This window comes from Neltuma alba, unplaced genomic scaffold (assembly GCF_004799145.2).
Source record: "Neltuma alba isolate B1F8T4 unplaced genomic scaffold, ASM479914v2 tig00012222_pilon, whole genome shotgun sequence".
Lineage (NCBI taxonomy): Eukaryota > Viridiplantae > Streptophyta > Magnoliopsida > Fabales > Fabaceae > Neltuma > Neltuma alba.
In genome coordinates, this window is record NW_021636755.1 from 27,467 (window position 1) to 39,324 (window position 11,858).

The window sequence follows — 11,858 nt, forward strand, 5'->3', positions numbered from 1 at the left end:
ATGACAACCGAAAGGAGTTTGATTGTGCTTCAGTTTCTTTCTTTAATCAGAAGGGCAAGAAAGTAATTGCATGTTTCAAATTTTTTGCTATAAAGTCCCTTGGGACCTCATATACATTTTATGATTTCATGGGACCTTCCGGTGGTAAATTCTCTTCTGTGGGACTCTACAGTAATTTTCCCTTTTATAAATGCCCATTTCATTCATAAGGTATTAATTTGGTTCATATGGTGTCTAAATCCATGTGCCCATTTTGTAGATACACCTTTCATTCATAAGGTATTAATTTGGTCTATAAGGTGTCTAAATAGGCCCATATATATGAACTTGATGCATTATGTACATGCATGCATCCAATTTCAAGCATACTTAGTGATGTTCTCTTATTTAATTCTTTTGAGAACAAGTAGCACATTTTATCAATGCACATTTTTAATATTTTGCATCATTATATTCGAGATGATCTAACCGGTCATGCCAAACAAAAAACATATGAATTTCGGGTTCATTGCAATATTATTCTCAAACATTGATAAATTTCTACTTATCAATGGATATCATAAATCATGATGTAGCATTTTTGGAGCCTTATATCCTCATCTTTTACCCAGTAGGAGAAACTTGCACATGTCATATTGTTTTCAACCATCGATAGGGATAATAAACTATAATATGACTCATCTAGAGCCTAATACTTTTACGTTTCATCCAATGAGAGAAATTTACACACACCCTTGCAGATTCAAATTGTTCACAACCTTTTATTTAAGTCAAGATTTAAGCAAATATTTTGTGTTAGTTGAATCTTAACACTTTCAACTCTTCTAAAGTTGTAATCAATATGTGAATTTTATTATTATATTTTTACCCACATAAATAAAAGAAAAGATTATGTTTTTTATCAACTTAAAATTTTTTAAGGAGATTGTACAGAGAAATTCATTATAATAAATAAAAAATATTCAATTTACTTTTGATATTTTCTCTCAAAATCTAATTATAGGGATGAAAAGATATCTCTATACCAAACAATTTCATAGCTTTTCTCTTTTGTAAATAATATTGAATAAAATAAATTATATTGAGTGATGAAGTATTTAATTAAAATTTCCCCTTAAAGGATAAGAGAAGAGATGCAGCAGGAACCATGGTGCAAAAAACAGACATACTATTAAACTGGTTAAGGCAGTTATTCAAAACAGACATAACTAAGATAATATTGTCTACTTAAAATGTATAAAAATATTTATATTTAACTATAACAAATAAATTTAAATAAAAAAATTAATTAAATTGTCATACTAAGTAGTCGAAATGTATTGTAATGTCTATTTAGAAGGAAAAATGGGGAAACGTAAATATTTTGTCTGCCTTGAGAAGTAAAATCTTTTTATTGAAAATTATATAAATGTCCTTTACCTTTTTAGGCACACAACCTGACCAGACATATGGCCAGTTCACTGATTTTTTATCTGAACCAGCAGGTCCAGTCTAGTTTTATGTTGGAACATGAAAATGGGCCTTTGAATGGAATGTTCTCTAAAAATGAATGGGGTCTCTAAGGGCAATTTATTTTTCAGAATTTTTAAAAAAAATATAGACTCATTTAATAACAAATTATAATATTAACATATATCAAATTGAATATTACAAATATATAAGAATAGCAATTTAAATTTAAAATCAATAAAATGTAAAATATAAATATAACATAAAATAATAAAATAATAAGAAAAAGTAAATTCTCATGCATCCTCTATTAGGAATATGAATCTCCATTGCAGCATCATGTTTCTTCTCAACAAATTGAAACTATATGAAATTATTATAGATGTTAGCTGCTTTATTATTGTGCTTTCCAATATGTCAAGTTAGTTGATATCAAATTAAAATTATTATAATCATAAGAATAAAGCTAAGATTTTAAATAAATAAAAGTCTAATAAAACTAAGGAATATAATGTATATATATACCTTTACTTGATGAATAAAAATCCCTTATAGCACGTCATCATTCATTATAGTCAAAAGTTTCTTGTAATATGAGATATTTGACTAATAGCCTTTAGGCTATATTATTAATAGTCTTCAACATGTCTAATTGCCATAATTTTTTCTTTTATAAACAAATAAAAAATCAAGCATATATTATAGCTTTCGATCATTTAATCTCAAAATAGAAAATCATATATATATATATATATATATAGCTTTTGGCCATTTAATCTTAGGATAAAAAATTAAATATATGCCTTCTGGTCATATAAGATAGAAAATTAAAGTTATATGACCTTTGGCCATTTAATAAGATAAAAATTCAAAGTTGTATGGCTTCTGGCCATGATATAGAAAATCAAAGTTATATGGCTTCTGGCCATTTAATGTCAAGAAGATATATTTTACATTAGAATTATATGGATTCTGACTACTTAATTTCAAGGAGACAGAAATCAAATTTATATGGAAAATCTATCTTTGATCTTAATAATGAATCCAATGGTAAACTTTTAAAGAGACTGCAAGTAGCAATTGGATTTATATTAATTGGTAGCATTTGAGCTTCCAAGGGTTTTTACCTCCACATTTCGTAGCCTTTTGGCTTCACAATAAATTTTGCCATTTATTGCTAGCATTTTAAACTTTCTAAGGGTTATTTCCCCATCTTGTAGCCTTTTGGCTCCATAATAAATTTTGCCACTTATTTTCTAATAAATATATTCATAGAGCATTTGCTTGAATATGACTTTTAGCTATATTGTAACCATTACTCAATCAAATTCTTAATTTTGGACATTGGCTATATGTAATCATAAGTATTAATTAGAACTCTAGGTTTCATCAAAATGAGTGACATCAAGTCATTGACGGATGTATAAAAATATCATTTGAAACTTTAGGTTCTATCAAAGATAGTGACGTCAGGTCACCAAAAAATAGATAAAAACAAGGGAAAATTTCACTGTAGGACCGTAGAAGACAATTAATCTCAAAGAGCCCCCAAAACTTTCTGAAACCTCACTGCAGGACCAAGGGGCCAATCTGATATTAATTCCACAAACGAAATGATGCCACTGCCCCTAGTAAAAACTTATTTCCTCCGAAAATGAGACATATTATCAGCGGGTGTAAAAGACGGAAGAAAGACAGAAAAGGGGGGAGATGGCGTTATTTCTTGCCTCTCCCATGCAGCGCGTCGGTGCGGAAAGAAGAGATAGCTGACAACCATGAGCTGAGAAAACGTAGTGGCAGAGCTTCACTTTTGTGGTCCGTCCCTCCGCTGTCTTTCGGACTCCAAGCTAGAGTTGGTGCAAGAGAGAGAAGTCGCAAGTGTGCCCTACAGTGTTGCGTCTTCTCTGGAAGTAGCGTCAGGTTGGCGTGAGAGGTAACATTTGTTAAAATTTTGGTTTTGTTGGTGTGATTTGGTTAGCACAGTTGGGTTGTGATGGGTGAATGAGGAAGAAATGAGTATTTAAGTATATGGGCATGTAGGTTGGGAGTGAGTTGCAAATCTTACGATTTTATGGTTTAAGAAATTCATGCTCATGCTGTTTTAAGTTGTTAAAGATGTGGTGTTTGTGATGTTTTGAAAAATGGGTGCATATTGAGAATAATACACTACTGAAGGAACTTAGGTAGGTGAAAATGAAAGGGAAATGGGTGTGTGGGCTGGAATGGGTTATTGACAGGTAGATGCGCAGAGGAATGGTGAAAATATATAGTACGATGGTAAATTTGGTAATTTTGGTTGTGTGTGAGAAAAAGCAATATAATGTTGTGAAAATACTAATTCTTGTTGTCAATTGTCAAATTGCTGATGTAAACGTACGTTGTGTCATACTTGAATGATGTGCAGCAACAGAGGATAAATGGCTAGCAGTAGTAGGAAACAAGTATTTTGCATCTTTCATGTTAGAGGGCACTTTGTAAAGACCTCAGAAGGGAAATTCATTTATGAAGGGGGCATCATTACTGGAAGATTGATTAGAGAAGGGATGACATATGAAGAACTACAATGCATGGTAGCTCATGATGTGTGGCCAGGGACTTGTGAATATAAAATGAAGTACACAGTTAGCTTTGACCGGGACACATTCTTGGATCTTGTTGACGATATTGGTGTTGGACAAGTAATTGAGTACAACAATAGTAGTGGCTATGTTTATGTTTGTGAGAATGAGAAAGACTTCACACAAGTGTCACAGCTGGACAGTGTACAAGAGTAAGTTGTTTTCAACTGGTTTTATTAAGATTGTGTGTAGGATAAGAAAGAATATGTCTAATTTTGATAAATTGAACTGTAATACTCAATAGCTGTATTTGTTTATATAGGTTAAATGATTTGGTTGGCCCTTGTGGAATGTCAGTATCTACAATTGAATTGGATCTAGACACAGACAACATAAACATATCTTCCGTACAAGATGTGTCAATACTGATAGGAAGTGTAGGTATGGAAACTTTGCCAACCCCAATAGCGGTGATGAATTCATCAAAGTGGGCAGATTTGTTGATGTCAAGAGGGCAAACCTTTTGTTAGTGCTGAACATTTTAGAGAGGCATTATATAAGTATAACCTTGCACACAAGTTTGGTTACCGGTATGTAAAGAATGATAGGCATAAGATGATTGTGAAGTGCTGTGTAGATGGTTGTCCCTGGGAAATTTCAGCATATGGTGTAGGTGAGAATAATGGATTCCTAGTTGTGAGAAGATTTAACCGTGAACACTTGCATTATGTACAAGACAACTTAGTTGTCCCTCAGAGAAAGAGGTGCAAACTTGCTTCAGCAGTCATAATAGATGAGTTGATTTCTTGCATGCATAAAGCTCCAAATGACATTAGACGATATTTGGAAAGAGAGTATGGGTTGAGCCTCAACTACCAACAAGCATATAGGGCGAAAGAGAAAGCATTGGCAAAAATTCATGGTTGTCCGCAGGAGTCTTATATGCTAATCCCTTGGATATGTGAAAGGCTAAAGGAAAGTGATCCAGAAACGGTAGCAAAGTGGGTTGCATCATCAGATAACAGATTTCAAGCTGTATTTATTGCATACGGTTGCTGTGTAGAAGGGTTTTTGAAAGGTAATAGACCTGTATTATATGTGGATGGATGCCACTTGAGTGGTCCGTACAAAGGAACGTTATTGGGAGCATAAGCATATGACGCGGATAATGAATTATTCCCACTTGCATATGCGATTGTTGGAGGTGAGACGCTTGATGACTGGGCATGGTTTTTTGGTAACATAAAGGATATTACGGGATCATTAGAAGTGACAATAGTATCGGATAGACACAACTCAATAAAAGGTGCAGTGCAAACTGTGTTTGGAGGAGATCGACATGCTTTTTGCTACCGTCATGTGAAGGAGAATTACAGTGCTGAGTTTTTGAAGATAACCAGGGGAAAGAGGAGGACCAACGGACAGACAAAGGAAGTTGCACTAAAATTACTTGATTCTATTGCATACGCAAGACTTGATAGAGACTTTGATCGCAGTATGGAAAAGCTAATGGCATTTTGTCCAGAATTGGGACAATGGCTTCAGACAAATGGAGACATTGAGCGTTGGGCACAAAGCAAATTTCCTTACAAGAGGTGGGACAATATCACAACAAATCTAGCTGAATCCTTTAATGCTTGGCTTGTTGGTGAGAGGAAGCACAACATAGCTGTCTTGATACATGAGCACAGGGAAAAATTGGTAAACAAGATGTACCACAGCAAAGAAGCCATAAGAATTGGACCAGTGGTGTGGGACCTAATATAGAGGAAAAGTTGATGGATCATGTGGCCAGATCAGAAAGAATGGATGTGCAAAATTATGGAATGAACAATTTCAGGGTCAGATGGGGAAACCTAGATGTGCGGGTAAATCTTGTGTTACGTGAATGCACCTGCAAAGGTTGGCAAATGTTAGGACTACCTTGCCCACATGCATGCGTTGCAATCAAGAAGGTATATGGTAATATATATGCATATGTCGATGATTGCTTTTTACTCTCAGCCCAAAAGAAAATTTATGGCAGACTTATGATTCCAGTTGAGACCCATGACATCCCTAGGCCAGATTCCCTTCGATATGAAGATTACTCATCCACCATCTTCCTACAACCACCATTGACAACTCGGCGTGCTGGAAGACCCAGAGTTAGGAGGATTGAATCACAATTCCAGCAGAAGAAAGCGTATCATTGCTCAGGATGTGGTAAAGCTGGTCACACTAGAAAGATTTGCAGTAACCCAAACCCTGGGTGACTTTGTTGCTGAAAATGGTCTTTTATTTTTTTGGTTCAACACACAGCTACTTTTGTACATAAATGAGCCCCACTATGTAGTTGTTGAGTTGTTGGGGAAGTAGCTATGACAACCCATTTTGATTTTTTGGAGGTGGGTTCGATTATATTTTGTATAGTGGTGTCAATAGTTGAAAATTTTCATGACAGTAGGTGACTATAGCTGTCGCAAGTTATGTTAGGCTGTAATCTGTCCACATGCAAATGGACTATTTTTAGTTGTAAATATATGTATGTATGTTGCAAATTGTGTTATGTCACTTGCAAACAGGCTCTCCCCTGCCTGTCCACTGACGGACAGCTTCTTCAGGTGAAGGTCGTCATATGTAAATGGACTGATTACAGTTGTGAATATATATATGTATGTTGCCAATTGTCTAATGTCACTTGCAAATGGTATACGAAACCATACTTGGACAACTTCTCCAGGTGAATCAGTCCACATGCAAATGGACTATTTTTAGTTGTAAATATATGTAGGTGTGTTACGAATTGTGCAATGTCACTTGCAAACGGGCTCTCCCCTACCTATCCACTAACGGACAGCTTCTTCAGGCGAGGGTCGTCACATGTAAATGGACTGATTGCAGTTGTCAATATATGTATGTGTGTTGCCAATTGTCTAATGTCACTTGCAAATGGTATATGAAACCACACTTGGATGCCTTCTCCAAGTGAATTAGTCCATATGCAAATGGACTATTTTTAGTTGTAACTGTATGTACCTATGTTGCTAATTGTCTAATCTCATTTGCAAATGGGCCCTTGCACACTTGTTCACCCACGGACACCTCCTTCAGTACGAGTAGGTTAGATGCAAATGGATTATTTATAATTGTGAAAATATGCATGTATGGTGCGAATTGTCTAGTCCCACTTGTAAATGGGTTGTCCCACACTTAAGTAAGATGCATGCATCAGGTGAATCAGTCTACATGTGAAGCCAGGTATGTGTCTTGCAAGTTAGCTAGTCCCCCTTACAAATGTGAACGGACTGATTCCACGTGTGAATATATGTATTTATTCTGCAAATTGGCTAGTTTCCCTTGCAAATGCGCTCTCCCGCACTTGTTCCCTCACGGACACATGCTTCAACTGAACCAGTCCACATGTGAACGGACTGATTCCACGTGTGAATATATGTATTTATTCTGCAAATTGGCTAGTTCCCCTTGCAAATGCGCTCTCCCGCACTTGTTCTCTCACGGACAGATGCTTTAGCTGAACCAGTCCACGTGTGAATATATGTATTTCTTCTGCAAATTGGCTTGTTCCCCTTGCAAATGCGCTCTCCCGCACTTGTTCCCTCATGGACACATGCTTCAGCTGAACCAGTCCACATGTGAACAGACTGATTCCACGTGTGAATATAGGTATGTCTTTTGCAAATTGGCTAGTTTCCCTTACAAATGGGCACCCTGTTCAGGTCAAGGACGGCACATGTAAATGGACTGATTCCAGTTGTGAATATATGTATCGGAGTAGCAAATTCCCTAGTTCCTCATGGAAATGGACACCTTATTTAGGTGAAGAAGGCACTTGCATATTTAAGAGGACACGTTGTTCATATGAGGACAAATGAACGACACTTGTGAATGGTCTAATTGTTGTTGTTAACTTATTTGTCTCTCTTGCAAATTGTCTAATCGTTCGTGCAAAGGTCTAATCCCTGATGTAGGTTGTTCAGTTGGAAATGGACGAACATTTGGTGTTAATTCCTGTTTTGTTGTTGCAAATTCCCTAATTTCTGTTGTTGACCGTACATCTAATGAAAGTAAACAAGTAGTGATAATAGAATCCATCAAAACAGTCTTTATTAACATCTTTTGTATGCACAACATTTAAGTCTGCATAAAGTGTTCACAACAACAATTACAGTGCTTATCAGCAAAAACTACAAGGTAGGAATTTGATCAGTCATCGCTTTCTCTTGTGTTGTCTGTTAATGTGGTCAAGGTGTTTGGTAACAGCATCTGACTTGATGTTTCTTTGATGAGTCACAAGCCATCACAACAGCTCACACCGTATAGATGTGTATTGATCCTATGGGACAACAATAACTGTTCTCAGTAAGTTGACACAAATGCATGATGTCATTAACATATAATTCAACACCTACCGTTGTATAATAAGGCATGGTGAATAGAACTCCATCTTTCTCTTGTGGGTTAGGCCACTCTCTTAGATATGTGATGACATGAACCCCACAATCATCACTGAAAAAATGAACACATCACTATGCTGGCTTATCTATGTTGATTATAATTTATGACAAATAACTTTCAGTGAACAAAAGACTCACGTATTGTCTTGAACATGAACCGTGGGATACAAGATGTCATTGTTTGAATCTGGGTTGGCCAACCCCTCCAGCTTAGGCTTCACTCTCCTTAGTATTTCAATGAAGTGTGCCCTCTACACAATTACAAATGATTATCACACAGGGGATACTATAGTTGTCCACAAAAGTAGCAGAATAATTACACCACTTATAAAAGTTTGCGCCATCATTTGCTGCCCCTTTAATGCTGGATCAGACTTATTCTTCTTCTTTTGGTGCTTCATTGTATCCTCACCATCACGCAGAGAGTCCAGCACATAAAACTTTAGTGTGCTTGGTTCAAACACAAAGCAAAACCAATGCAGTGCAAACACAACAGGTGCAAATATGTATTCACATTCAGCCAAATTGTATCCCAGGTGTTAGGGAAGTATTTCTTTCAGGTGTTTATCTACTTGCCATGCTGTGTGTTGCTACACCATCCTTGCCTATTACAACAGCAAATTGCACAACAATGCAAATTGTCAGTGAAGAAACTGTATCGATAACTTGATTGCACAATTTAAAGCATTGATCCATTAACAGGGGATAGCACTAATCGTGAAATCTGCATCAAATATGTGTCTTTTAACCGCAGAGGCACTCTCCTGTTGGTCAGCGTTCAAGGTGTGGGCAATCAGAGTCATGATCTGCAGAATAAAGGAGCAGGAAAATTAAATTAAAATTGTGGCATATTCCATATATGGCCACTTTGATGTAACTTGAATAGGTGCACGTACCCTGTTGCTTATCCACCTTCTGGGACCCAGTGCTTGTAGGTCTGATCGTGTTGCCAAATGCCCAAACATATCTACCATGACCCTACAACAAATATGAAAGTGAAAATAAGTAGTCAGTGTTGCATAGTAGTATTATTCACAGGCTGTCTTTTCCATAATAACTAACTATACTTACTCTTGAGCCTCATCTGGTTGACACCACTTAGTACACACAGTATAAAATGCATCCCTGTCACTCATTTTCACCTTTCTGCCATAAGTAGACATGTAAGGAGATTTAATTGTTGAGACTTTACGTCTACTTGACCTCCTTGTGGGTAGCTGCACTGCTTTGCCAACCATTTTTCCTTCTTCGTTTCCTTCTTCCGTTTAAGCTGCCTATTCATCTTCAGTATCCTTTTCTGTAGCTTCATCTTCTCTCACATTGTCGTTCTCGTCTTCCTCTTCTTCTTGCTATTCATCATCATGCGATTTGTCACCACTTTCATGTGTTTCTCCGCCCTCTACAGTCATAACTTCATCATGTTGTGGCCGCTCATTTTCATCCTCCTCAGTGTGGTGTTCTTTTTCTTCTTCTTCATTGCCTCCCGGTTAAGAAGTTTGTTTTCCAGCTTAACTAATTTATCACAAACTAAGTTTTGAATCTTGGCCATCTCATTGTTCAATGTATTGTTGAAATTGACCCAAAACTCTTTAATGTCCTGCACATTGTAAATGTATGTCATCAAACAGATATTAAGTCTGACCAACAGACATTACCACATTGGTATTACTCACCGGATGATGGAAACTTCTACTACTCCCCGGTTGTGTTGACTCATTCACTTCAGCAGTGGGTGGATTGTAGAAAATGCCATGTCGACTCTCCTTTTCCGCATCAATTCTCCTCTTCACAGCCTTATCATCCCAATGTTTGACGGTGTCTTTGTCTTTTGGTTTACCTCCTTGCAGAGGGAACCTTTGCAGGAAGTACAACTACAGAGAAAGAAAAAACATGACTCAAAAATCAAATTACATAATACATCAACAGTTTAATGGTCAAAGCATATCCAACAGGGCATATTTTGTAAGGAAATATGCAAGTACCAATAAAAAGTAGATGCACCCTCCGACAACTCTGGCACTCTCGGTCTGTCCTTCCTTACTGCTCCTATTGTACCGTTTAATTTCCTCACTGAGCTCGTCAAGCACAAAGGAAGCCCAGTCAAATTTTTTCCAGTTTTTTTGTGTGCAGGCCATTACTTTTAGCACCTTGTCACTCACACTTGTACTTCCCGTGGGACAAAGAAGAGTACCCACTGTGAAAGGAACAAAATAGAATTCAAAGTTTCCATCTTCTTCATCACTCTTTATCTTCTCCGCAATTTGAGAATATGTCAGTGGAGTATAGTCCTTCTTCAGCTCATTTACTTCATCCTTGAAGCCATCCAACTTCACTTTGGAGCCCTTATCTGGTAACCCAAGAACCCTCCTAACATCTGTACTAGTGACCTTCTTTGTCTTCCCCCTTATGGTGATTTGTTTACTTGGGGGGTCATATGCTGAATCAACTGCAGCATTTAAATTTTCTTTGCCATTTATAAAGTTTTCCACTTCCTTGAATTTTGTGGGGGAGCACCGAGTAGAAAATGGGGACACATATTTCTCCTTTCTTTTTCTCCTCTATCAGCTATTCCTCCTTCTTCCTGTACGGCTCCCTGTCAGCATTACTCATCTCCTCCAAATTGCTGAAGCCGCATCTGTGATTGCTCCTATATTTCCATGCATCTCCTGCTTCTTTTTGCTCCTAATATTCTCCTTGAATACTTTCCAGCCGATAACTTGTGCATCCTTTTTTCCCATCTTCTTCCTGTATCCAATAATCACAAAGTCATTAGTTAGTACATTAAAAAGCACTTCAAATTCATACCATCCAACATTTCTTGTAACATAAACCCAAAATTGTATACACACTAATTATTATTGTTAAATCCTTAACTTTACTTGTCATACGACAGGACATCAAATTGTTACATGCAGGTTACTGGATAATGACACCATTCTTCATTGTAAATTAGCTAACATCATTGTCAAGCCACCACAAAGATCAGATTCCAACTAACATGAAATTATGCAACAGAGGTGGTTAATTAACTTTTTTTCATGTCAATTTCCTACTTTCACACTCCCCCAACATCAAACAATTACAACAATTACACCCGGAAACAGTTGAAATTCTGCTAATTGCTCATGTCAATTGCCTAATTTCCCTGTGAGGCCACTGCAAACCAGATTCCCACAAACATGCAATTATACAACAGAGGTGGTTAATTAACTAATTGTTGAGGTAAATTTCCTAACTTTTCTGAGTCCAACACGCATCAAACAGTTACACATAGCTAAGTGGAAATCCAGCTCCTGTGGTGTCAGTTGCCTAATTTTCCCTATGAGGCAACTGCCACACCAAATTCCCACAAACTTAGTGGGTAATTTACTGATTCTCCATGTAAATTGCCTAA

At 36.8% G+C, this 11,858-nt stretch overlaps 2 protein-coding genes across 2 annotated transcripts; both read left to right on the forward strand.

Annotated features, from left to right (window-relative positions):
- The first annotated feature begins 4,622 nt into the window (after positions 1–4,622).
- Positions 4,623–5,774, forward strand: LOC114725084 (uncharacterized). Its single transcript, XM_028911546.1, has 2 exons — positions 4,623–5,085; positions 5,212–5,774. The coding sequence occupies exons 1-2, from the start codon at positions 4,623–4,625 to the stop codon at positions 5,772–5,774; spliced, it is 1,026 nt and encodes a 341-aa protein (XP_028767379.1).
- A 38-nt stretch (positions 5,775–5,812) lies between these two features.
- On the forward strand, positions 5,813–6,262 carry LOC114725085 (uncharacterized). The gene has a single exon (XM_028911547.1). The coding sequence runs from the start codon at positions 5,813–5,815 to the stop codon at positions 6,260–6,262; it is 450 nt and encodes a 149-aa protein (XP_028767380.1).
- Positions 6,263–11,858: the final 5,596 nt, after the last annotated feature.

Bases quoted from the DNA above. Each gene is read 5' to 3' on its own strand.
- LOC114725084 (XM_028911546.1), top strand. From the start codon at position 4,623: ATGATTGTGAAGTGCTGTGTAGATGGTTGTCCCTGGGAAATTTCAGCA. The intron at 5,086-5,211 runs GTAATAGACCTG...CGATTGTTGGAG, and splicing joins TGTAGAAGGGTTTTTGAAAG to GTGAGACGCTTGATGACTGG.
- LOC114725085 (XM_028911547.1), top strand. From the start codon at position 5,813: ATGGATGTGCAAAATTATGGAATGAACAATTTCAGGGTCAGATGGGGA.